Source organism: Elgaria multicarinata, chromosome 18 (genome assembly GCF_023053635.1).
Source record: "Elgaria multicarinata webbii isolate HBS135686 ecotype San Diego chromosome 18, rElgMul1.1.pri, whole genome shotgun sequence".
Lineage (NCBI taxonomy): Eukaryota > Metazoa > Chordata > Lepidosauria > Squamata > Anguidae > Elgaria > Elgaria multicarinata.
In genome coordinates, this window is record NC_086188.1 from 20,653,742 (window position 1) to 20,681,390 (window position 27,649).

A 27,649-nucleotide genomic window follows, 5' to 3' on the forward strand; every position below is an offset into this window, starting at 1 on the left:
AGCTTACAATATATCAATAAAGAAGACAGTCCCTACCCTCAGGCTTACATTGTTAAAAAATAGACATGACACACAAGGAAAAGTGGATGGGGAGGGAAGAGGGAGAAAATAAAAAGACATTAAGGAGACTGCTTAGGCTGGTGGGAAGGCCCTGCTCCCTCCGCTCATCTCCCAATGGAGGGGCAAACCAACAGCTCCTTCTTCTCCACAGGGTCAAGATGGCAGTTAGCCCTGGGGGGGGGAGGGGTTTTTCCAACTGAAGCAGGCTCTGATGGTCCCTGCCTGCTCCAGCCTCCCTCGCATCTTCATTTATTCCCCAATAACCTATCCTGTACTTCTTTGAAATAAAAGACCAGGACTGTACTTCTCCTTAAAGATAGATTGGGGGGGGGGGAGAACATACGTGTCTGGAATATGTTGTTAGGGTTGCCAGCGGTCCAGGGGGGAAACCACTCTCTTTCCTTAAGGAACGAATGGGCAACTTTTGGTAGGGTGACCATATGAAAAGGAGGACTGGGCTCCTGTATCTTTAACAGTTGTATAGACAAGGAAATTTGAGCAGGTGTCATTTTTATATATGGAGAACCTGGTGAAATTTCCTCTTCATCACAACAGTTAAAGCTGCAGGAGCTATACTGAAGTGACCAGATTTAAAAGAGGGCAGGGCACCTGCAGCTTTAAATGTTGTAATGAAGAGGAATTTTCACCAGGTTCTCCATATATACAAAGGACACCTGCTGAAATTTCCTTTTCAATACAGCTGTTAAAGATACAGGAGCCCTGTCCTCCTTTTCATAGGGTCACCCTAAACTTTTGGCCTACAACTTCCATCATCCCTCACCTTTGGCTATGCTGGCTAAGGCAGATGAGATTTGTACATCTGCAGGCCCACAAGTTCTTTCACCTGAGCATTAGTCCAAACCTGCTCACTGACTTGGAGTAATCTTTCCTGGGAATCTCTCTCAAAAGGTATTTCAGGCCCAGTGCCCAAGAGGCTGTCATCGTGGCGGTGGTTGGTGCCGCCTCCCCCTCAAACCCCACACCTTTAGAATCACAGAATAGCAGAGCTGGAAGGGGCCGAAAAGGCCATCGCGTCCAACCCCCTGCTCAGTGCAGGAATCCACCCTAAAGCACACCTGACAGACCCTACAGTGTGCCCCAGCGCTGCGAAAACACCCCCCTACTGCGCTTTCCGGGTCAGGAATCGGAAGAAGACTGCCAGTTTAAGACCAGAGTCGGCGCACGCTCCTCAAAGCCAGGAACTTGGAAGCTGACGTCTGAACTGACATGCCAGAAAATGTGCCTGCTTAGAGCTGATCCGGATTAGGCCCTCTTCATCTGCTGTTGACATTCAGAAAGCCATCCGTGCAAGTGTTAGTGCTAGTTGTGCAAATGGTGTCTTCTCTGTTTGGGCCCTGACTCACAAATCGCCTGTCTCTGTGTTCTTCTTTCAGGGGCAGCCGGGGTTTTCGAAGGAAGAACAGTTGAACTGCCACTGGCCAGTGCCTCATACTCCGAGGAGGCCTCTTCCAGCCTCACTGCATGGGATGAAGCATACGGCGGGGGTATTAGCTGGGGAGGGGGGCATATGTCCTTGTCTTTGCAAAAAAGGAAGGAAGGAAGGAAAGAAAGAAAGAAAGAAAGAAAGAAAGGAAGGAAGAAAATGCATGGTGGCGGGTTTCTGTTGGTTCTCTGAAAGCTGTGTGGACCTAACGCCATGAACATATGTTTTTATGCTGCTCTTCTCCCAGGATGCTCAGGGTCGCATATAGGCTTTCCCACACATTTGTACAGAAACTGTAGTCTTGTCTGGGGCCACTGAACGTTGTGCATCGTACGGCTTGTTAAAAAACAATAATGGGGTTTTTTAATGAAGTAAACAGAACATCTGCATTCATTTTATTATTTTCTATTGTTTCATTTTGTCTAGAGAATGGACCTGGCTTTACATGGGTAGGATGATGATGATGATGACGATATAATAATAATAATAATAATAATAATAATAATAATAATAATAATAAATTTATTTCTTACCTGCCTCTCCATTTTGATTGAGTCGTGGAACAACAATAAACGCTGTGGCACCCCACAGCGCTGTGGCACTCCTGTTAACCTTCAAAGCTTTTCACGGTCTAGCTTCTTCCTATCTCTCCTCTCTCATCTCACACTATTGCCCCGCTCGTGCTCTTCGCTCCTCTGATGCCATGTTTCTCGCCTGCCCAAGGGCCTCTACTTCCCTTGCTCGGCTTCGTCCATTTTCTTCCGCTGCCCCTTACGCCTGGAACGCTCTTCCAGAACATTTGAGAACTACAACTTCAATCGCAGATTTTAAAGCTCAACTAAAAACTTTTCTTTTTCCTAAAGCTTTTAAAACTTTATGTTGTGCAGACTTTATACTGTTAGTTTTACCCTACCCTGTGCCTGCTTACCCTACCCTGTGCCTGTTTGCATTCTCTTCCCCTCCTTATTGTTTTACTATGATTTTATTAGATTGTAAGCCTATGCGGCAGGGTCTTGCTATTTACTGTTTTACTCTGTACAGCACCATGTACATTGATGGTGCTATATAAATAAATAAATAAATAATAATAATAATAATAATAATAATAATAATAATAATAATTGTGGAACAAGCTCCCCAGAGAGGTCCACCTGGCGCCTACACTGTACTCCTTTCGTCGCCAGCTGAAGACCTTTTTATTCACTCAGTATTTTAACACTTAATTTTAACTTAAATTTAAATTTTACTGTTTTAACTCTGTATTTTAATCTTATATCAACTTTGCTGTGTGGTTTTATCCTGGTTGTGCTTTTTATACTGTATTTCGTAATTGTGTTTTAAACTGTTGGGTGTTTTACTGTGGTTTTAATTTTTGTGAACCGCCCAGAGAGCTTCGGCTATTGGGCGGTATAAAAATGTAATAAATAAATAAATAAATAAATAAAATACATAATATACATTAGGAGCATTCCATTGTCACGTATGGGACATTTATACTCAAGTTCAGGACAAAGAATCTTTTGCATATACTACTAATGTTTAAAGTGAACAATTTATTTTGCAGCATATGAATACAATGGTCATTACTAGCAGAACAGGGTTAGTAATTTTAAATTCAGTAAGAAACAATTATCTTAGATACTATTAATATTTTGTCACGTATGGGACACAAGAATTTCCATCTTCGTGGACATGGTTATCTTCAATTAAACATTTCTGTGAACTGTGAACTTTAAACTAATTCAACTTTTTTCTGATAATTCCTGAGATATCACTTCACATTTATATCCATGGTAGACTCAATTTTTACATTTTAGCTCAATCAAAAAAATGTTTTTTTGATGTCACGTATGGGACATTCTCTGTCACGTATGGGACACTGTCTGCATTACAACATAAAAAACTCACTTAGGACTACTAAATATGAATTCTTAATTGATTTAAGACACTAGCATCAACAAATAATGTAGTTAGAGCATTTAAGCATTGATATTTGAAAAGTCCCTTTACATTAGAATAATTCTGAAAATTTATACATGGTGCTGCGACGAGACTTCAAAGCCACAGTTGGTGGGTCAACCTTCCTAATCACATCCTTAAAGGAATATGTAATACAATCAGGAGTGTGGGGCCACTTATAATGATGTTTGTTGGCAGGAACCATTACACTCACTTTAACTCCATCCATGCCACAGACTTCCATAACACTGCCTGGGTAGGCCACCTTATTATAACTAACCAAGCACCTATATTGAGTTTCACATTTGAAGTAGGCCTAGTAACAGGAACAGATTCTTCACTCTCCAGGGCATGGTGTTTGAAGGAAACTAGACCGTTTGGTTTAGCCTGCACAATATGATATGATGCTATCCCAGGCACAGTGATAGTTCCTTCCCAAGGCTTGTCTTTCTCTACTTGGGAATGTATTTCACTCTGGGAAATGTACAGAGTGCATGTTGAGGGAGCAAGTTCATTTGCTAACTGTGCAAACTCCACTGCATTCTGTACGACACTGACGTTGCCTTGGCTCATGGTCTTTTGTCGTACAAGACTTTTCACATTGCCTCCCACACCATCAACTATTGCTTTGCCATGTGAGGTGGCAAAATATTTCCAACTGAACTTTCTTTGGTATTTTTTTGCTAGAAGCTTCAGCACATGCACCATGTATTTGTTCTTGAACTCAGATGCAGGTCCATCGCTCCAAATGATGTCCTGAGTAACACCAGTTTCTTCACTCATTATCTCATAGAGTTTCATCAGCATTACATACACAGTGTGTTTGTACTTCTGTGTTATATCTGAGCACAAGAGGAAGGTTCTACAAGATCCATTTAAATAAACAGCTGCAGTGAAAAGCGTTACACTTGCTTGAGACCAAAGGGCACTCTGAACTCGTTCCGATACTCACAGCTATAAGACATAGCAAAATCAATTTCCAGCACTCTTACATTTTCCAGGTTTTGATCACTTAAGAAAGCATTTGCTTGTATTCTTTTTATGTGAACATGACCCAGAAAGTTTTCATAACTTGAAACAATATCTTCGTGTAATTCACCAGCACAACCATCTTTCATGCTTAACACTAGTCCTCCATCAGCATCCTTTTCCCACTGCTTCCATGTGACGTGCTTTGTTGGCTCTTCAGGAAATGGAATATTTTTTTTCCACTGGAATTCACATTTCCAACAGTTGGAAATTAATTTGTCATCACATAAAACAGACTTTAAAAATCCCCTCCAATTCTAAGGCCCTTTAACTTGAGTTTAAAATTTTCATGTATTTTACATTGACACTGATCCACTGGAGTATCCTTCAGTAGAAGAACATTTTTTTGGATGTAGAGTACAAAATTTTACAAAACTCATTTTAACTTCAGGGTGGCCGTTTTTAAATACAAAAATTGCCTCTCTTAAAAACATAGTGAGAAAATGTTTTTGAAGTCTAAGTTTCTTTCCTTCTTCCCAAACAGTTATGCAGTCCTTCAATCCAGGAGCTGTATATAAAATATCATTGCGAAAAAAGAAGCTCTTAACAATGTTTATGTCTTTCTTTAACATGCCACACCCTTGAGAGAAGGAACTATGCATTTGATTAACTAGTTTAGTATCTACTCTTTGTGCTAAACCACTGACTACAGCTCTCTGTTTTCTTGGTGATTTTGGCAAATTTACAAAGGTAGATCCTAAAACGACAGCCTAAATAAATATTCTATTCATAGCTTTTCCATAGTTCCATCTGCTTTGGTAAGGACTTACTATTATATATTTTTCTGCATTACTGTCAGCAATAGTTTTTTTCTTGCATGCTCTCTGCAACCTCTTTCGATCTCTTTCATACTTCCTCTGCAACTCATCTCTGCTACTCATAGACATATTTTTCTTTCTTCTCAGTTCTTTTAACCTTTCATTTTCCTTTTTTTGAAATTTTGGATTCTCCCTCTTCTTCTTTAGTCTCATTTTCTTCATTCTTTCAGCACTAGTGCTCTTTTTATTTTCAGTTGACACATTCATTATGCATTATCTGCATAATAAGTGTCACATATGGGACAATAAATAAAGGGACGTATAAACTGTTTAAAATAAAAAAATTAACATTAAGAAAATATTTCATTGTAGACAACATTATCTTTGTTTTAAATCTGCTTTACTACATTTTAAATGCTACAAATAACATATATAACCTAAAAAGTGCACTTTTTCATGTCACGTATGGGACAGCAAAACTATATGCGTAATTAGCTATATATCTGCTAATAAACACACAGTTTCTAATGTTTTAACGTGTAGGCAGCTCCTTTAGGACCTTACCTTTGCTATCAGAATGAAAATAACACTTAATTCACTGTACAATACAATGTTAACACTTAATCAAATGTAACCTCATTTAGCATGTGACTGATCTTGACAATGGTAGCCATTTTGAAAACCAGGTTGCGCAATAATAATAGCAAAAAATTTATCTTTCATCATCAAAACACCCTCTTTCCACTATATACAACTAATACAATACAAAATATTAACTTATTTTTCATTTTGAAATTTCATGTGTTTTGTCGCTGTTTCCGTGGAATGCTCCATTATTAAAAACATCCTACAAGCATCCTAGAACCATTAAAAAAAATCTTAAGAACATCTTAAAATTCCACTGGATTTACATTTCTATACCGCCCCACAGCCGGAGCTCTCTGGGCGGTTTACAAAACAGCCCTCACTTTGATACAGTGACCTCTTCAAGCCCAATTACACAGCTGGCAAGGTTGGACGTATTTGTGCTCACCCTGTCTGAGTGAAGCCACGCCTGCTGACCCCCTGCCGAGGTGCCCCCTAGAGCCCCCTGAGGGAGGGGCTTGTTCACTCCATTTGCTTCTTGGGATGGGGGGCTGCCCTATAGCTGTGTTTGAGCGGGGGGGGGGGGAGCCATATAACTTTCCTTCGGACTCCTTCCTCCCTTCTGGCTTCAAAAGCTCTGGGCTGGTTAGGGAAATCTGCCATCTAGTGGTGAAGGCTTCACACAGAGAGACATATTTAAATTAATTAATAGGCATTTGTGCATTTTAAAAAACAAAATAATTTTGAGGTGCACATCCCTAGGGCCTCCCTAGTTTGCATCATTTTCTATAACAAACTGGAGCTGATTCACTCATAAATGTGTTTTGCATTAGAGCAGCAGATGCAAACTCCATTTTATTTCTACAGTTATGGTGGGGCTCTGATTTAAGAGAGTTTAAAATACGAAAATACACGTGCTTACAGGATTGTTCTTGTTCTTTTTCAAAGTATGTTGGCAAACAATCTTTCTTTTTTTGCTTTAGTATAACAGTGGAAGCAGGTGTGGAAAGATAGGTGTGGCTCTCCCACACTAGAGGCCTTCAAGAGGCAGCTGGACAACCATCTGTCAGGGATGCTTTAGGGTGGATTCCTGCATTGAGCAGGGAGTTGGACTTGATGGCCTTGTAGGCCCCTTCCAGGTCTGCTATTCTATGATTCTATGATAGCCACGTTCAAGTCCCTACTCAGGTGGGCAATGAATGAGAGACTAGCTCTGGTGCTGCTGAAAATGGTCAAAATCTAATAATTATTCATATGCAAAATGCTTGACGTTTTGGATTGGTTGTAATCTTTCCTCAGCAGCTACAATTAATGAAATTTATACAGTTTAAAATATATTTGAAAAAACAAACAGACATGGAACACAAAACCTTTATCAATCCAAACTTTTAAACAGAAGTTTGTTGCTTTTATAATCAAGATTATATACAAGAATTGCTTTTTTGAATTTTTTGAAATCTGCAGCGAGCACCAATCATTCAGCAGCACCAGAGCTAGTCTCTCATTCATTAACTGTCCAGTGGTGCTTCTTTCTCCTGCCAACTACACACTCAGCCATGGAGCTCAAAGGGCAACTTTGGGCCAGTTACCGACTCCCAGCCTAACCTACCTCACAAGGTCGTTGTGAGGATAAAACAGAGGCAAGGAGAACCGTGTCAACTGCCTTGGGTTCCTTGCAAGAGGAAAAAAGATGAGATATAAATGTAATAAAGAAAAAAAAGAGTGTCATCAGATTGGGGGGGGAATGGCTTTTCCTTGCTGTTGCTCCCCCCCCACTTCTGTCCCATGCTATTTCCTCTTTAACCACACAGGGGAAGAAAGAGGAAGTAAACAATGACCACGTGGCCCATTCAGTGGGCGTTTTTATTGCACTGCTTTTCCTGCACACAGCAGGAAATGGTGGCATGTTTCGTTTTTAAATTTTTTTGATTTACTGGGGTCAATTTTGTGATGGAAAAACAGCCAGAAGGAGATGCATGGGCGGTGGATGACCTCGTCAAAAGGACTGTGAACATCTGTAAGTGGGCACAAATGAGCATGCGATAAAACACCTGTCTGATGATGCTCAAAGTGAGAGAGAGAGAGAGAGAGAGAGAGAGGAAGTTCTCTCTATTTGGTTCCTATTCGGCCCTGGTTAGGCCTCATCTAGAGTATTGCATCCAGTTCTGGGCTCCACAATTCAAGAAGGACGCAGACAAGCTGGAGCATGTTCAGAGGAGAGCAACCAGGATGATCAGGGGTCTGGAAACAAGGCCCTATGAAGAGAGACTGAAAGAACTGGGCATGTTTAGCCTGGAGAAGAGGAGATTGAGGGGAGACGTGATAGCACTCTTCAAATACTTAAAAGGTTGTCACACAGAGGAGAGCCTGGATCTCTTCTCGATCCTCCCAGAGTGCAGGACACGGAATAACGGGCTCAAGTTACAGGGAGTCAGATTCCAGCTGGACATCAGGAAAAACTTCCTGACTGTTAGTGCAGTACGACAATGGAATCAGTTACCTAGGGAGGTTGTGGGCTCTCCCACACTAGAGGCCTTCAAGAGGCAGCTGGGCAAGCATCTGTCGGGGATGCTCTAGGGTGGATTCCTGCATTGAGCAGGGCGTTGGACTCGATGGCCTTGTAGGCCCCTTCCAACGCTGCTATTCTATGATTCTATGAAGACACCTAGGCAGGATCTACATGACTGCTTCAAAACAGCTTATAACAGTAGTGACAACTGTTGTCACGCACCATTTACAGCTTCCAAACCATGTCCTATCCTCCTTGGTGTAGATCTGGCCCTACAAACAATCAGTAAAAGTAGTCAGTCCTTGTTTGCAGGCTTACAATCTAAACAGACATGACATGTAAGGAAAAAAAGGAATAAGGAGGGATGAATACAAATGAAAAAAAGGGCAGGGCTCCTGCAGCTTGAATTGTTGTGAAGAAGAGGGAATTTCACCAAGGTGCTGCATGCACACAAAGGACATCTGCTGAAATTCCCTTTTCTACGCAACTGTTAAAGGTCACTGTAGATTAAGATTGGTTCTTTACACAACTGTTTTGTCTTTAAATGCATAACGCGACCTGCCATTTACACTGGGAGGGGGAGGCTGGCGGGCTGTTTTTTTCAGATGTCAGCAGCGTTGTACACCCACCACCCGCTCCCCCGGGCATAGTCCCTTCCCCCTCTTGGCATGGACGTCTCCATTTCAACGCCCCCTCACTTTCCACTGCCTCCGCAACTTTTATGTAGATTCCACAGTGCAGTTTCGAAACTTTGGACGTCTGCTTTCCGCACACATGCACCCTCCTAAAGCAAGCAGCTACGCTTTTTTCATTTGTACATGGGGAGACTGGGAGGAAAGATCTCCAAATGCATGCTTGTGTGAGTAGCAGGAAAAGGGCAGGGTTGGGAAGGGTTAACCTCCACACACACACACACACACACACACACACACACACACACACACAGTAACAGCTGTCAGGGTTTCAAATGCATACATTGGCAAAGGAAACGGGGTTTGGCTGCCACTCCGATCTGCTCCTCTGGGCAAAGTTGCATCCAGGAAACGAAACTATTTAGAGGCCTGGAATATGAAACTAGTGACCAAGCAAACGTAAGCAGCTTTTCTCTTCGTTGAGAGGGGAGGTGACATCTACCAGGCTCAGTTGTTGAGACGCTGCCTCCCTGCCTCCTACTCTGCCATGGATCTCTACAATATTGAAGCAAGGTACCTGGATACGTTCATCTCTGACCACCTCCAGCCCAATAAGACCTTCCGGGGACAGGTGCGCGGGGCCATCAAGATCATCTGTGAGTTCCTGACGACAACGTGCTTCACAGATGCGACTTGCTTAATAAATCCCCGTCCCCTAGTGCTGAAGGTTGTTAAGGTGAGTACTGGGGTCCTCCGAGGGAGCAGGTTCAAAGGGACGGGAAAGACATTTGTGATTAACAACAACGTCTTGTACCTGCTTAAAGACTAACGCGTTAATGTAAAGACTAACAGCAATCATGGGCCACAAGCCAATGACCTAGGGAGGCCACCGGCCACCCACCTGTCAGGGATGCTTTAAGATGGATTTCTGCATTGAGCAGGGGGTTGGACCCGATGGCCTTAGAGGCCCCTTCCAACTCTACTGTTCTATGTTGGACATGTGCATGGTAGCCCTCTCCTGTTGTAGCACACAGGTCAAAGGGGCAGGGTCAAAATACCAGCATATTTTAGTTTAAAGTTCTTACTGCCCATATAACTAAAGCCTTCTGAAAGGCATTTCAACCTTTCAGAAGGGGGGGGGAAGGAAACTACCCAACAACCGGTGGTTGGATGACAAGGGGCGGGCTGGGGGGATCCTTGGCAGGCCACATTTGGCCCCTGGTCCAGAGGGACTGCACCCCTGGTGTAAATATTGAGCACCTTCAGAGGGGTACTGTGACGGCACCGACCTCACCCAGAAGGCCTTGCCTGGCACACCCTTCTCAAGCCAAGCGCCACCTCTTGAAAAGCCTGAGGAAAGGGTAAAAGCAACACAACCTCTCCCCTATATGTGAGGGAACGAGGTAAAGGGTTTTGGGAAAACCCAAAACCCAAAACCCTGTTACTGAGGTACTGAACTGCAGGTGTATTGGTAGATGTTTTTACACGGTGTAATATAGCAGGTGATAAATCTGAGCTGACGTGTGATTTGTGGAAACAGAACACAAAGTAAAGTTTATTGAAATTTAACAAATCTTTAGTATTTCAATTCAGATCAAACCTGCATATTTTTATATTTAAAACAGCAATCCCAAGTCCCTTAAAATCTTATCTCTTCTCACTCCTCACACCAAACACTCCCACGAAGTACAAGCCAGACTAAAACCTCCCAGACTAAAAACCAAACCTCAAAACTAACTCCACAATCCCCTCAGCCAAACTATTTATACTCCTTCCTCCCCATCTCTCATCGCATCACTAGCCACACCCACTCAGTCAAACATTCCGCACTCACTAGACATACAAATTCCAGACATACCTAAGGGATAGAAAGGTGGGTATAGCCACAGATACTCACTTTAGAAATTCTAGGGAGGCCGCAAGAAAGATGTGAGTCATCAGAATACCTTTTGGGACATACTCTAAGGTCTGTCAAAAAGTCCTTACCCCTCTCCTTAACCTAGCACCCCAAGGGGGGCTCAGTAGACCAGATTAAATTGGTGTCTGGTTGCCTCAATTTTACTACTGAGACTACAATATGATTGATTGATTTAGTAAGTACTTTCATAGGCTTCTAAATTTGCCTTAGCTTGTATAAGCTTTCACCAACCTGGTGCCCTCCGGATGTAATAATAATAATAATAAAATTATTTCTTACCCGCCTCTGCTTTTTGATTGAGGTGGGGAACAATTCCCATTATCCCCAGGGGGCTGCATGACCAATGGATGCAAGACGGTATAAAATTATGCATGGAGAGAGTTTCAGGACAAGGAAGTGCTTCTTCACACATGAGTAGGAGGGTGCTATTGTATTCATGTCCTGCTTGTGGGTTTCCCATGGGCGTGTGGCTGGCCGCTATGACTACTGAACGCTGGACTCAATAGGCCTTTGGTCCGATCCAGCAGGGCTCTTACGTTCTTTTGATGTAAAGTGACTTTCCTTCCCAGGGAGGCTCATCAGCAAAAGGCACAGCCCTGAAAGAAGGTTCAGATGCCGACCTTGTGGTATTTCTTGACATCTTCGAAGGCTACACAGACCAGGAAAGGGACAGGAAGAAGATCATCGAGGAGATTGAGAAGAGGCTCCAGGAATGCCTGGAACAGAAGGATGTAGATGTGCGGATTGAGAAATCAAAGTGGGACAACCCACGTGTGCTCAGCTTCCAGCTTCGTTCTTACGACGTCGAGGAGTATATTGACTTTGATGTGCTGCCAGCTTTTGATGCTCTCGGTGAGGCTGCCTGCCTAGGGTGGAGTCTTCTTCTCAAGTAGAGCTTGGGTGGGTGGTGAAGAGGTGGGAAGAATGGCGTAGCCTTCAGAATCCTGGGGCTCGTCTACATGGGTGCTTTACATGGGCAGCTTCGGAGTGGTGGCAGGGGATCTACATGATGCAGCTGCCACTCTGAAGGGATCCAGGGGCAAAGCCCCAAAGCTCCGTGCTAAAGAAGTTGGGTACGTACCCTGACTTTTTTTAGTTTGGAGCAAGGTTCTGCATCTCTGCGGAGCCTTTTTAAGAAAAATAAATGAATTTAAAGGGAGGGTTGGAAGGGAGCAGACAGGAAGTTCTGGGTTGCACACATTTTAAAGAAATGGGGTGGGGGGTTGGAGGAGAGGAACGGGGCAGCCAGGAGTCCGTCGCCCCTGCCAGGACAACCACCGGGGGTGGGGGGAGGAATGGGGCAGCCGGTTCTCCTCCCTCGGAGCTCGCTCTGGCTGCCCCTCCCAATTTTTTCTTTTAGTCTAGAGATTCCTCACAAGCTTATCTTGTGTTCATCAATGAGAAGACCAGTAATGGGTGGCAGAGCTTCCATGAAGGACGGTTAGATTCTTAGCGACTGACAGAGATCATCTGCTGGAATGTGCAGATGCTGGAACCTCTTTAACCCAGGGGCTAAATTCCATTGCAGAGAACCGCTCCAGAACCAAACTCCTGTGGGAGGCGGGGTGAGAGGCAAAACCCCACACACACCCCATGGGGCCAAATCCCCAACATCACAACCTATTTCAGCTCAAAGCCCTACCTGCTATGAACGAAGCCTCAGGAGAAGCCTCCCAACCTTGATTTTTAACGGGGGGGGGGGGGGAACTGCTCAAAAGTGGGGAAACCTCCAAAGGACGATGGTTGTGGGGGAACGGGTGGGGGCTGGAATAGTTCTGAGTCTCCCAGCCTCTGCAAGCGGTGGCGTGAAGTGGAGCCTGAAGGGTGACACTCTGAGGGGGAGGGTGCCACATCAGCGCCCTTCTTTCCCCAGGCCAGCGCTAGCAGGACCAGGCCGATGTGAGGACCGCTCCTCTCTGTGGCAGCCATACCTTCCTCACCGCGCTCCAAACCCCACCCTGCTTGTGACCGTTATTTACCCCCAAGGTACTGCTTACTGGAAACAGCCCCTCTGGGGGCAAAGAGCATTTGGAGGGGGCAGCTTTCCCCTTCATCTAACAGTGGCCCATGTAAGGGAGCGCCACCCGTGAATGATGTGTCGTCTGGCTGTCCGGAGTGGTCCGCTTCTCCTTCTCCCTGTGAGCCTGTGTTTGTTCTGAATGACAGGTCATTATAAGGGCGGCAGGCCTGACCCTCAGGTGTACGTGGACCTGATCAGGAGCAGCGGCAGCCAAGGCGGCCGGTTCTCCCCCTGCTTCACGGAGCTGCAGAGGGATTTCATCATCGATCACCCCACCAAGCTGAAGAGTCTCATCCGCCTGCTGAAACACTGGTACAGACAGGTACGTTGGCATGACACCATTGCCAGGGACATGCAGAGGAAGTGAGGACTGTTCTGTACCTATGCCTCTTCCCATTTCAGATTCAGTGGTTGCATGTCAGATGCCCTGGCGGCCTTTACAAGCCATGCCGTGAAGGGTTTTTTTTCCAAAACGACAGTCTTGAGTAGTGTACAGGGTGGTCTAATGCCTGCTTACTCACAAGCAAGCCCCCTTGTATTCAGGAGGAGTTATTCTCAGATAGGTATGCACAGGATGGTGGACTTAGATTGGTTAGCCTATCATAGTTGCTCTGGGTTTGGCAGAGGTCAAAAAGGAAATCTCATCTGTTGGCAAATACTACTAAATCCCAAATCCCATTGGTGTATCATCTAAGATAGACAATGACCATTTAAAAACATTGTTGTCATTACCATCAACACCATCTGCCCCTGCCCAAGAATAAGGCAGGACAATGATGCCATGAAGCCTCATCTGCAAGCACTGCCACGCTCTTCTGTGGCTATGCACCAGACCTCTGTGGGTTACAGTAGCAGAGGGTGACCCTATGAAAAGGAGGACAGAGCTCCTGTATCTTTAACAGTTACATAGAAAAGGGAATTTCAGCAGGTGCCCTTCATCACCACAGTGAAAGCTGCAGGTGCCCTGCCCTCTTTTAAATCTGGTCACTCTACTATTGTTGGGGTGTTCGGAGAAACAAATTCCTCTCCAATCAGAGAGATTAGCAGAGCAATGCAGCGTTCCAGGCAGGATTCAGAGAAAGCGAATATAGCCACAAAGATAAACGACAGCAACAGTTATTTCTTCAGCAACGCTTTACTGAGGCATAGACAGAGATCTTATTTACAATATCATACAGCTATACTCACACAACGTCATGGTCACACAGGAGAGAGAAGATAGGCTTCTACACAAGACTTATATACACAGCATTATCTTTCTCTACCACTTTACAGCTTGATTGACAATCAATCACTCTTGTCAAGTCATTAAGCAATAAACCAATTATCTCTTGACCTTTAGAGTGACTGATGCAACTCCTTGCAATCCTTGCAACCGCCTGGGTTGGACTGAAACTATGGATATTTAAAAATAAAAACCCGGACAACTATAGCTCCTGCACGTTTAACTGTTGTGATGAAGAGGGAATTTCACCAGGTTCCCCATATATACAAATGACATCTACACAACTGCTTTAAAAGCGCTTTAAAGCACTTTGAAAACATTTTGACAACTGTATATGCAGTGTGTCCTGGGCCCCAACAGTTGTCAAAACTGTTATAAAGCGCTTTAAAGCAGTAGTGTAGATCCCCCCCTGCTGAAATACCCTTTTCAATACAACTGTGAAAGATACAGGAGCCCTGTCCTCCTTTGCATAGGGTCACCCTACAGCAGCGTGTTCTTCTATCTTACAACTGTAGTTGCCAAAGGGGGAGTCGCTGCCCCCCAAGTATGCGCTGGAGCTGCTGGCTGTCTACGCCTGGGAACAAGGAAGCAAAAGGACGGATTTCGACATGGCGGAAGGGTTCCGGACGGTGCTTTGGCTCCTCCAGCAGCACAGGCAGCTCTGCATATTTTGGACTATAAACTATGACTTTGAGGATGAGACCCTCGGGCGCTATCTACAGGCTCAGCTCCGGAAACCCAGGTCTGTCTCCCATCTTGTTTTGTATGTGGTGGCCCGGGTAAGTTCCTTTCTAAAACTTCCATCTAAATCTGCCAGTCTTCCATCCGTCCCCAGCAGATACCTGCACAGAAGGACTTTTAAAGGAAATCCTACCCTAGTTGACTTCCAAGAAATCCTAAGAATTGCAGTTGAGACTTGAGCATTGCCAGAGGACTGTACATGCACATAGAATCCAGGGCCGGTGCCAGACTCTTTTGCGCCCGAGGCAAGGCGAGCTACTTGCACACACACACACCCAAATTTGCCAACTTTGATTTTTAAGAACAGATGTCTTGTAGGAAAAATAAAAAGCACAAAACTTGAAACTGCTAAATTTTATTTATTTATTTATTTATTTATTACATTTTTATACCGCCCAATAGCCGAAGCTCTCTGGGCGGTTCACAAAAATTAAAACCATAATAAAACAACCAACAGGTCAAAAGCACAAATACAAAATACAGTATAAAAAGCACAACCAGGATAAAACCACACAGCAAAATTGATATAAGATTAAAATACAGAGTTAAAACAGTAAAATTATTTATTTATTTATTTATTTTATTTATTTATTTATTTATTTATTTTAAATTGCTCGGTCCTTCTTTGCAACCACTCATCTTCAACTGATGGGTCAGGCCCCCCACAACTGGTTAATTACTTGGGGGGAGGGCGGGTAGTCCAGAAGCCTAGCCTCCCCGGGCAGGGGCGGGGACAGGCACTCATTCCACACCACGGCTGCTGCCGCCACCCTCAGCGATCGGCTCCCAACCGCCATGAACCGACACTGCGTGTTGTCGCCACGGCAACCGCCTCAATCTGAAAGGGGGCCAAAGAGGGAAAAAGCGAAGAGGGCAGAGCCAGCTCCAGCACTAAACTGAAAGCCCACGGAAGTTTGCCTCCTCAGGCCCGGGCGCTGCAATGCGCACCGCTCCCCCGTATATGGTATAAAACTGTGACCCTGAAAGGGCAGCACTGCGCCCCTCTGAAGTGTGCGCCCCAGACGGCTGCCTGACCTGCCCAAATGGTAGCGCCGGCCCTGGCAGAATCATAGAATCGTACCGTTGGCCTATAAGGACACCAAGTCCAACCCCCTGCTCAAGGCAGGAGTGCACGTATACACACGCTCATTTATTCCCTCTCTCTCTCTCTCTCACACACACACACACACTCTCTCTCTCTCTCTCTCTCTCTCTCTCTCACACACACACACACACACACACACACACACACGTGTCAAAGATGTACAGAATTGTTGTGTGCATTTGGGAAAACACGGATGGAATTACACATGTATTTTCATGCAGAAACAAAACTCACGATCTGATACGGACTTGAATTAGAACACGCTTCCAGATGGAATTTGGGGGACTTTGGCAAGTTTGTGTTTTGCTGCTTTGCACATCCCTCCCTTCTCTTCCCTTTCTCAGCAGAGACTGGAGATAAGGATGGGGTGAACGTGCTCATGCCAGCCGGAGGGCCTCATTCCCCTTCTCCCGTCTCTGCTGCAGCAGCAGGTGCAGGTGAGCCTCGCCAGCCACCAAAGCAGCTGGGCGGGATGCATTTTTTCCAACCCTGAATCTCCCGGCAGAATTCCAGCGTCAGTGATATTTCTTGAGGGAATTGGGTACTGCAAACCCTTTGGCCAAAGGCTGTATCTTATTGGCTGTTTCTGTCATTGGATTTCAGGCCAATCCTCCTGGACCCGGCAGATCCAACTGGGATCATAGGAGAGGGAAGCCGCTGGGATCTGCTTGCACAGTACGCTGCGGAGTGTGCTTTTCAGGAATGCTGCAAGAAGTCTGATGGCTCCATGGTGAAACTCTGGGATGTGCCGGTGAGGGAAGCGGACGTGCCTGCTCTTTAGATTTGATTGGGTCAAAGAAAGACCAGCGCTGGGGAGTCTACACCAGCCGGATTCTATTGCAGGATTCTATTGTAGTCGTCACTAACGGGGCACATGGCTTTCACCTGCTCTCACGGTGATCTTGGCTCCACTAGGGTGGCCATATGGAAAGGAGGACTGGGCTTCTGTATCTTTAACAGTTGTATTGAAAAGGGAATTTCAGCAGGCGTCCTTTGTATTTATGGAGAACCTGGTGAAATTCCCTCTTCATCACAACAGGTAAAGCTGCAGGTGCCCTTCCCTCCTTTAAATCTGGTCACAGTATAGCTGCATTATAGCTCCTGCGGCTTTAACTGTTGTGATGAAGAGGAAATTTCACCAGGTGCTCCATGCATACAAATGACACCTGCTGAAATTCCCTTTTCTATGCAACTGTTAAAGATACAGGAGCCCTCTCTTTTTTGACCTGGGCCAGATCTACACGTCGTTGTGAAGGCGCTTCCGTGCGCCTTTTTCAAAGACGTACCTAAAAGAAGCGTCTCTTTCTTTACTGTGTGTACTGTGAGCTAGGCAGCGCCGCCTGCGGAAGAATCTCTACCCCATTCAAAGATGCTGCTCTGGCCGCTTCCCCCTCGCGTGTTCTTCCATTCGAATAATCCCCCCTCCCACCAGGCGAGCGAGAGGAGAGCGAGAGGCAGGAGCTGAACTCGTCCGCCGTGCGCACGCAGACGCAAATACAAACACACCGAGGGAGAAAAGGAGGAGCCGCCGCTACCGCCGGGACGCGCCAGAAGAGCCCGAGCAGCGTCTTTGAATGGGGTAGATTCTTCCGCAGGCGGCGCTGCCTAGCTCACAGTACACACAGTAAAGAAAGAGGCGCTTCTTTTAGGTACGTCTTTGAAAAAGGCACACGGGAGCGCCTTCGCAACGACGTGTAGATCTGGCCCTGGTCAGTTTTCCCTGGAATTTCCCTAGCTTAGGGTGACCATATGAAAAGGAGGACAGGGCTCCTGTATCTTTAACAGTTGTATCGAAAAGGGAATTTCAGCAGGTGTCATTTGTGTATATGGCAAACCTGGTGAAATTTCCTCTTCATCACAACAGTTAAAGCTGCAGGTGCCCTGCCCTCTTTTAAATCTGGTCACAGTATAGCTGCAGTATAGCTCCTGCAACTTTAACTGTTGTGATGAAGAGGAAATTTCACCAGGTGCGACATGCATACAAATGACACCTGCTGAAATTCTCTTTTCTATGTAACTGTTAAAGATACAGGAGCCCTGTCCTCCTTTTCATATGGTCACCCTGCCCTAGCTACTTTTGTTGCAGTTTTTCCAGCTCTCTTGCTTCCATTGCAAAGAACATTTGCAGTGTGACCCCACCCCCTTTGCAAGGTCATTGCTGTTCACATCGAACAGCCAACTAGCTGTGAGGGGTGTGTGCTTGGGTATCCATGTGTTTTACTGCTGAGTGGTTGTTCTCGTTAATACAAATGTGAGCTCTGCGTAGGAGCGCATATTTGACGGAGTTCCTATCTCCCACTTCTACTGATACACCTGTGGAACCTCCGTAACAGGGCACATGTGCTCCTGCAACGGCACTCCTCTAATTGCGATACGGATCAGTCATGTGTGCAGGTGTGTACAGGTTTGTTTGTCTGTAATGCATTCACCCCAATGAACACGGAAAAACTGGAATTTCATACAAAGGTTCAGGGCACCACTCCTCTTTTCAGATTGCAGCCCCTGTTCAAACGCCGCAACAATTTTCAATGGAGCCAAGGCAAATATTAAATACACTGCAATAAGAGACGTCCAAGTCAAACATAATTCCCCAGGAAATGATGGTTAGTCTGGCATCACCTTTCCCCCTCCCAATCCTCCCCCCCACCCCTGGATTTCCAATGTGAGCATTTTCTGCGTGTACGTTGGAGGAGCAAGGGCCTCTCCTTCTGTTTCGTTGCTTCCATTTGTTCCTTCCCAGACCAGGTTTTTGTGGGGGTGGGGAAGTGGGGAGGGAATACCAGGGCACCAGGTGGCATGTGGTTTGGAGTTTGTGCCCCCAGAAAATAAAATAAAGGGTGGATTAACTGGGAGGAATTGGTTCACACCAACAGGCAAACTTGGTAAAATTCTGATTATTTAACACGTGATGATGAAATCCCTAAAAACAGTCTGCAACCCCATGGACGCAGGAGAGCAAAAGTGTACGGGGATGGTGGGATTGCAGCAGAAAAGGGTTAGGCAGAGGAGGGGTAGCACACAGACCCACCTTTGTTTGTCCTTCTAAAGATCTCCTCCTGGAAGATGGTTTTGGCTAGAAGCAGCTGTCAGGCTTTAAATGCACGCCTTTGTAAGGAACGTACATTTTGACTCTAGGAGCGTCATCAGAAGATCATTTTATTGCCTGCTCATTACTGGGCACTCTCGGCTTTTCGCTGGTCTTATTCACATCGTCATCTGAGTCCTGCGTGCCTCCCGCCCCTTCTAGTTGAAGCCATCTCCTGCTATGTGCAGGATAAGCAGCGCGATCGAAACGGCCCACGGAATGGGCCACGTGCATGTTGTTTACTTTGCCTTTCAAAAGAGCAAGTAATGAGGGACAAAAGCACGGGCAGAGAAGCAATGGTAAGGAAACACATTTTCCCCCATGGGATGACACTCTAGGTCAGCCTTCTTCAAACTGGTGCCCTTGGAACAGTTTGGACTACAACTCCTGTCATCCCCAGCCAGCATGGCCAGTGGTCAGGAATGATGGGAGTTGTAGTCCAAAACATGTAGGGGACACCAGCTTGGGGAAGGCTACTCTAAGTAAAACCTGCAATTCTGCTCTAAATAAAACCTGCAATTCTGGGGATTGTCTCAGCCAGGAAACAAAACCATTCTGCTGTGTGGGCTACCAATTTTTTACCAAGGCCAGGCAAAGAGCTCTTTCCTTCTCTGAGATGAAATCAGGCTCTGATGTGGGGTCCCTTTCTTAGGCCTCCGTCCCTGCGCTCTACGACACTGAAGCAACTAAGCTGGATGAGTTTATCTCCGACTCTCTTCAGCCCACTAAGCCATTTCTGGACCAGGCGCGCAGCGTCGTGGACACCATCTGTGCATTCTTGAGGGATAAATGCTTCAAAAATGCGCCCCAGCCCCAGCCCCGGGTGATGAAGATTGTTAAGGTGAGTGCTGGGGAGCATGGGTTGCAGAGATTCAAAGGGTGGGCAGGGGAGGATCCAACACCTTTGGAGGGCACCAGGTTGGGGAAGGGCTGCTCTAAACAAAAAACGAGAAGTAGGTGGCCCTAAGTTGTTTGTCATCAGTTTTCCACAAGCCCACAGTCACCTCTGCATATCCTATTCTCCATCCTGTCCTCATGGTTTATATCTGCTTTGGGAGAATGAGAATTTCACTGGCACTTTCTGCCTCCTTAGGGAGGATGTGGTGTTAAAGGCTTGTGAGCCTTAACTCCCAATTTCCCCGCTTTTTGGAGTTTGGTTGAAAACTGTAGAGCCTTTAACATTGTTTTGTAAACTGTAAGTTTTTTGTTTACTGAACATATACTTAGGTCTGGCAATTGTGAAATGCATGGCTTCATCTAAAAGCTTTATCTAAAAGTTCTAAAAGCTTTGGAAAAAAGAAGAGTTTTCAGCTGAGCTTTAAAGACCCTAAATGACCATTTTGGGCCCTTTCTACACCTAAGGATTATCCCAGGAAAATGGAGGGATCGTCCCTGCCTGCTCCCGGGATCCCCTGTGTGTCATTTGCAAGCGCAGGGATGATCCCTGGGGAAAAGGCAGGTGTAGGAACGGCCAGAGGTGTTTCAGCACCCATTCCTTCTGCACCCATTGAACCATTTCTGTCCCGTCTCCTCTGCCGCAGGGGCAAGGACCTGGGCGGCACATGCAGTGGGTCGGCCTCACAGCCCTACGGGATCTCTTTCAGTGGCCCAGGCAGAGGAGGGGAGAATTTGGCCCTCCTCACAACTGTCCCTCTAACTGCTGCCCGTTACTTTCCCCACGGGATTGAATGGCAGCAGTTTGCATGTGGCCCGCTTCCCAAAGAACAGCATATGGATCATGGATCCATGGAGTCTCTGTATACAGGAAAGCAGGAATGCTTCAAGAAAGTGACCTCCGTGGCATTCTCTTTCCCAGGGAGGCTCCTTGGGGAACGGAACGGCTCTGAAAGGGGGCTCAGACGCTTCCCTCGTGGTGTTTCTGAGCACCCTCCAAGGCTCTGCAGCCCAGGAAAGAGGCGAGGAGGAGGTCGTCCAGAAGATTGAGGAGGGGCTTGGGCAGTGCAGCGTCCAGGAGCCAGCCGAAGTGCACATCCATCCTCTGAAGCAGAACAAGGGGCGTGGTCTCAATGTCAAGGTGCGCTCTTGGAAATTTGCAGAGTCCCTTGACGTCGATGTGTTGCTAGCCTTTGATGCGCTCGGTGAGTCCGTCTGCTGTAGGAATGGAGCTTTCTTCCCAGGCAGACCTGGGGGCGGGGGCGGTGGGGGCTCCTGGGGCCAGACTCCACCCTGACGACACTGCCGTCGTGCCAATGGCCTTTATTTCCGTGGGTTTCTCTGGTGGCCAAACTACACACTCACAGCATGTTTCAACAGCCAGGATGTCCAGAGGGAGGGGAGAAGTGAGCAACCACCGGCTTCTTTTGCTCCCTCTCTCTGTCTGGCTTCTCCAGGCTCAATGCTTCCTCCCTTGCCGGCTAAAGGAAGAGGATTCCGACAGATAGAGCCTTCTAGAGAGAGACCACAGGTGAGCGATGAGAGGCAGCAGCAATCATCATTTGCCCAATCTTTGCTGCAGGGGAATGGAAAGGGCGTTTGAGCAGGGGGTGGCAGTGAATGTCCTCTCTCGCTCTCGGGTGACTTGGCCTGGAGAATTAGGGCTCCTCTACACGAGGATTCTCAGTGGAACTGCTGAATGGCACATTTAGTTTGTCCCTTATTTTCCTTTATTTTCTTACTTACTATGGTGCGTCTGCATCAAATGCAAGTAGTCAGAAACCGATCCTGACGCTCCTATCCGTAACTCCCTGAAAAGGCTGGGCAGGGCTTTCCTTATCTCCGAACACTAGTCTGTCACCTTTGGCTGGGGGGCAGCTAGAGATGGTAGGCATTCCCCCACCCCCCTGTCTGTCTCCTGGACCGGCCTGCCTCGTGATCCCCCGGAGAACAGGTGCCTATTGATGCATTCGAAAATGAAAATGTAGTCCGCTATTCACTGAGGCACTCAAGGTGGGTGTCCTGTGATTGCAGCCCCAGAACACGGATGTCCTGCTACAATGACACCAGGTTATACTCCTGGCCAGGATAAATAATACACCTGAATGGTCATGACACTTTCCTACACGTCTGTTTGGCTCTGTCATATATTTGTCCGTGTTTGTTTCCTATGACAGGCCAGAACACGAAAGGCAAGAGGCCCGATCCTCAGGTGTACGTTGATCTGTTCATGAGCAGAGGCAGCCGTAGTGGTCAGTTCTCCCCCTGCTTCACGGAGCTGCAGAGGGATTTCATCATCAGTCGCCCCTCCAAGCTGAAGAGTCTCATCCGGCTGGTGAAATACTGGTACAGGCAGGTACAGCGGCTTGACAGTTTGCCAGGGACGTGGTGTGCAAGAGGTCGAAGCTCCAACAGCAGCTACCCCCCACCCCCACCCCCACCCCCTGAGCATAAGGCATGAAATCAGCCCATGTGCCTTGAGCTGCAGTACTGTCGCTTTGCTTTGTGTCACCACCCCACCGCCACCATCCAGGTTTGAAGCTGCCAATCTCAGCAACACAACTTCACTCAGGTGAAGGCTTTGGCTTGGAATTCTGCTCTATTAACTAACATTTAATATGTTACACGGCTAATGAAAGCATCAGCTCTCCCTGAGCTAAAAGAGAAAACCTTTCTATTTCGTTGTCATTATTTTTCAATACGATAACCCACCTCTCACCCAAAGCTCCCAAGGCAGTTAATAATAACATTCAGAAAGAAATATAATAAGACAGTAGGCTGTCCACTCCCCAGCTCCGGTGGTCTGAGGTCCTAGGAACAGCTATATTAGGTGGAACAAAAGAACACTTGAGACAGATTAAGCTGTTTTTGACATATCTCTTCTTCTTCTTCTTCTTCTTCTTCTTCTTCTTCTTCTTCTTCTTCTTCTTCCTCCTTCTCCGCCTCCTCCTCCACCACCACCACCACCACCATTTTATAAAGCACCTAAAGTTTACTAAGTGCTGTACATGTATTAGATGTAAACAGATACAAGAGGAAAAAGGGATGGGGAGGGAAGAGGAGCAAACTCTGCACCAATTTCTAAAGTTGACATAGTTCTTACACTGAACAGGCTGAATGCAAACGGTCCATGGAAGACAGGAGCCAAATGGCTTCTGGTCCCTCAGCCAAGCTGATGGAGTGAGCCCTCCCATGACATTCTTCCCTCTGCTATGTCCCAGCAAAGAGGAGGCAAAGAGGCAGTGCTTCACAGGCAACTGATCCGTTACCCTAAGTTAGATCCCCATCGAGCAGGGGTGCTGAAACTCAGGCCCAGGGCCCTGATGCAGCTCAACTAGGGTCCCAATCCAGGTCTCCAGTGTTCCCCAGGTGGCCCAGGCACCACCCAGTTGCCCCTCAACTGTCAATCACTTTGTAGCTATTCAGCTTTTACTCTGCTTTCCCCCCATTCTAAAAGCTTGGAATGCCTCTTCGAAGGTTTCGTTCTAGGCAGTAAGATGCTTAAGCCAAGATATGCCGGTGTTTCGGGCATTCTGCCCTTTGCCCCTGCGCCTCGCCCACCTCCTCCAAACGGCCCTGGGGCAAGTGCGTTCTGACTGCGCCTCTGCCGTAGAGCGATCCTATGGCCCAAGGCGCCTCCACAGCACTTTCTGCCTCCAACTTCAAAACCCCACCTTGCATTTTCTGTAGACACCCAGTCCCTTCAGCTAAAGGGTGCCGTCACCTGATGAGTATCCCATTAAACACACACACACACACAGATCCCAAACTCTCTGGAGACCCTCTTCTAACCGCTAGGCTGCTCTGGAAGCTGGAGCCAAGTGCAGAACGCAGCAGTTCAGCTGTTGTCAGGAGATGCCTCTTTTCGGCATGAAACTCCTTTGCTGGGGGAACTGCACTGGCTACCTATTGACTATCAGGCCAGGTTTAAGGTTTTGGTACTAGTGTACAAAGCCCAAAACAACTTGGGACCAGGATACCCGAGAGAGCGCCTTCTCCCTCACCACCCTGCCTGATCACTGAGGTCATTGGAGGGCCAGCTCCTGGGGGTTTGACATGGACCCGTGGCCCAATTGGAATCCACCAGGAGAAGAGCCTTCGGTGTGGTGGCCCCTTCCCTTTGGAACTCCCTGCCCCTGGAGGTCAGGCAGGTGCCGATATTGTACTGCTTCTGGCACCTCCTGAAATTAACTCTTTTCCAGGAAGCATTCTTCAAGTCACTAGCCACCGTTTTCATTGGTATTTTGTTTTAAATTGAACCATTTTAATTTGCTGTTTTAATCTTTTTCTCTTTGTACTGTTTTCTTCCTATGTTCACCGCTCCGGAATCTATTTTAGATATGGAGCACGTTATAAAGATTGTAAATAAATAAATAACCATTAGCCCGTACTGAACATCAACCAACCATCCTGGGGTATAGATTAAGAACATATAAAGGACACCCCAACAACAAGGAGCAAACAAAACCGGGCAAGAGCAATTATTTCCTGCATGTAACAATAATAAAAAAAATGCTCTTTGGATTTCCCTTTTGTCGCTTCTATTCTCTGCATGCCAGGAGTCATCCACGATTGCTTCCAAACAGACGGTTCCTAGTGCTACCAGTGAAAAGGCCTTGTGCATTTCCACCATCTTTCCCTCCTTGACAGATTTTATTTGCTAAGTAAAAAGATCGATGGTTTTTATTTGCTAAGAAGTGGTGGGAAAACAAGGGAGGAAAAGGAATGTGATTTGGACCCTCTGTAAAGTTCTGTGAACGAGGCAGGACAATTGCATGATCAAACCTTCGTCTGGACGCTCCCTCAAAGTTTCAACGCCCCCATCTCCCCCCCCCTTCTCTCCTTGCTAGTACATCCATCCATACGAAACGCAGCTCCAAAGTGGGGAGTCTCTACCCCCAGAGGACGTGCTGGAGCTGCTGGCTGTCTACGCCTGGGAACAAGGAAGCGGAAAGACGGCCTTCGACATGGCGGAAGGGTTCCGCACGGTGCTTTGGCTCCTCCAGCAGCACAGGCAGCTCTGCATATTTTGGACCCTAAACTATGACTTTCAGGATAAGACCCTCAAGGGATACTTGCAAGGGCAGCTCCGGAAATCCAGGTCAGCCTCCTGCGCTTTTCTTATGTGCCCTGGTTTTTCACAGGTTAAAATATGCACCAGTGTCAGAACCCCCTGGATGCTGAAGGTTCTCGTCTGCCTGCTCCATGCTGGTGTTCACTGATTCCACCAATACGCAGCCCTGTACGTAGCTGGAGGAAGAGCGGGACTGTGCTTTTGCTGAAAGACAGACCAGGAGAGAAATGCAGTCGCCCTGGAATCTGCTGTTAGGTTGCCAACGAACAGGGGAGGGAACGCCGCTCCCTTAAAGCAGGCATAGGCAGTCTTTGGCTTACAGTTCCCATCATCCTCCCATTGGTTATGCTGGCTGGGGCTGATGGGAATTGAAGGCCAAAGCATCTAGAGAGCCACGAGTTGCCCTCACCGTGCAGGTGGCCAAAGTCTCCAGCAGATCACATCCCATGGCCTGTTCTTCTCCTGGAAACAGGACTTCTCGTATCCCTCAGTTGTGTCTACGTTTTCTCCTAGACCTGCGTTTAAATGACGTTTTGAGGGTCCGTGGGCTGCAAATAAGGAATCACTTACTTACTACCCGTGTCACTCCTGCGTCGCTAGGGGGGCTGGTAGTTGGAAAATGGGGCTGGTCGTCTGAAAATGATTGGATGGAAACACCTTTGGCAGCTTCCCACCGGACCGACACTCAGAGGCCCTTTCCGTCTTTCCCTCCCTCTTTCCCTCTCAAGGGTCCAGTGATGTCCCACACCAGCATCCTTTCCAAGAGCCCCCAATAACACGGCCTCTTCCCACTGCATGAAAGCAAGCCTCCCCTGCTGTGACAAACAGGGTCTTCAAACCTCCCTCCCTCCCTCCCTCCCTCTCATTGACTTACAAAATTCCCTTCCCTCCTTCCTATGAGAACACGCACACCCCATTACCGGAAAGCATAGACAGGCCCAGCCCTCCTCTGTTGCGGGGAAAGGTGTCCCTTCCGCTCTTTCTCCTCAGCTTCTACGTATCCCCAACTGACTTGGCTTCTGCCCCTTTTCCCAACCTTCTGTGCCTGTCCTTTCATTGGCCCGGTGCTCTAAGACCTCACAGGAGTAAGCATTGTTACACGTGCACACGCACACACACGCTGTGTCACATGGGCCATGTGCATTGACCTCATGGCTTTGCCTCATCCCTCTTCTTCCTTCCTCCCTTCCTTCCCTCCTGCCTTCCAGAGGGTAAAAGAGTGCACTACGGTCTTCCAATGTAAGATTCCCATCTAGCAGGTGGAATACCTGAGGCTGGTACAGAGCAGAGGTGGCATCCAATGAGCATTTTATTGCACGCTTGTTACTGGACACTCACGGATTTTCGGGGGCGCTGTTCACGTTGTCGTCTGCATCCTGTGCACGTCCTGCCCCTTCTAGCCGTCTTCGCATGACCCCAAAAAAAATCGCGGTAAATCCAAATTATTTTTGAGATGGAACTTGCCGCTGTCTCCTGCTGTGTGCCGGAGAAGCAGCGAGATCAAAACTCCCCACTGAATGGGCACGTTGTTTACTTGCTCTTTCACAAGAGGAAGTCATGAGGGGCAAAAACGTGGGCAGAGGAGTGACGGCAAGGAAATGAGATTTTCCTGGTGTGACGCTGCTGCTCTTGCTTGCTTGTTCTGACCACGCGTGCCCAATGCTTTGAAAGTTAACTGAGGCATTGGACCCGGGTCTCCCAGGCTCAGCGCTTTTTTCACCATCCCTTATTGGCTGTTTCTGCTATTGGATTTCAGACCAGTACTCTTGGACCCAGCTGATCCAACTAGGAACCTTGGAGAGGGGAGCCGCTGGGATCTGCTTGCTAAAGAAGCTGAAGGCTGTTCTCAACAGGGATGCTGCAAGAACGTCAGTGGATCCCTGGTTGCTCACTGGGATGTTCCGGTGAGGGTGAAATGCCTCACGTGGTTTAGGGCACAATCCGATGCACCTCCAGAGAGAGAGAGAGAGAGAAAAGGTCTACAACTCCCAGCATTCTTGGGAATAATGGCTGGGGGATGCTGGGAGTTTCTACAGGTATAGACAGGGATTTTGAGTTCACACGAACTCTTCTACCAGGACATCTTGTCCTGCACCAGCATCCCCTTGTCTGTCTGATCACATCTTTGGCTGAACGCTTCTTTGGCAGGGATGAGGGGTTTTCTCCTCACCAGCACCGCCAACCGAGACATCAGCTGAAAGGCTTCTGCCCCATGCATCGTCTGGCAAAAAAAGGAATATGGCTTCTGGCCAAGCAGAAAAACACGGCAGTTGCTGCCTGCAGGCTTACAGACTAAAAAAGACATGACGCAAAGGGAAAGAGGGACAGGGAGGGAAGAGGAAAGAAGTAGCCAGACTGTCAGCAGGGCTGGTGGAGTGGCCCCACTTCCCCGTCGTCTTTCGGGGGTGGCACGCAAACTGGAGCGAACCCAAATATTCTCTTTGCCTGCTCTCCTGTATGTCCCTCGCTCCTCCATCCTTTCCTCATGATGTCAGTTGGCCCCGTGCAGGGGTCGGTCCAACTGGAACAGGTCCTGATGTTCCCTTTGCCCCTCCATTCCCCCAGACAGGGTCCTGATCCAGATTAGGCCTTCTTGGCCTGCTGCCCACTT

At 47.1% G+C, this 27,649-nt stretch overlaps 2 protein-coding genes across 2 annotated transcripts in view; one reads left to right on the forward strand and one right to left on the reverse strand.

The window, feature by feature from the left end:
• The window catches only part of DERL3 (derlin 3), a 257,501-nt gene that overhangs the window by 102,567 nt on the left and 127,285 nt on the right, over positions 1-27,649 (reverse strand). The window lies entirely within an intron of this gene.
• Positions 1-27,649, forward strand: part of OAS3 (2'-5'-oligoadenylate synthetase 3) — a 60,905-nt gene that overhangs the window by 32,788 nt on the left and 468 nt on the right. Inside the window, exons 11-20 of the mRNA XM_063144301.1 lie at positions 9,463-9,712; positions 11,464-11,746; positions 13,061-13,236; positions 14,655-14,881; positions 16,589-16,736; positions 19,723-19,911; positions 20,887-21,169; positions 22,142-22,320; positions 24,815-25,065; positions 26,795-26,942. Coding sequence (XP_063000371.1) covers positions 9,463-9,712; positions 11,464-11,746; positions 13,061-13,236; positions 14,655-14,881; positions 16,589-16,736; positions 19,723-19,911; positions 20,887-21,169; positions 22,142-22,320; positions 24,815-25,065; positions 26,795-26,942 — 2,134 coding nt within the window. The remainder of the gene's footprint in view (positions 1-9,462; positions 9,713-11,463; positions 11,747-13,060; positions 13,237-14,654; positions 14,882-16,588; positions 16,737-19,722; positions 19,912-20,886; positions 21,170-22,141; positions 22,321-24,814; positions 25,066-26,794; positions 26,943-27,649) is intronic.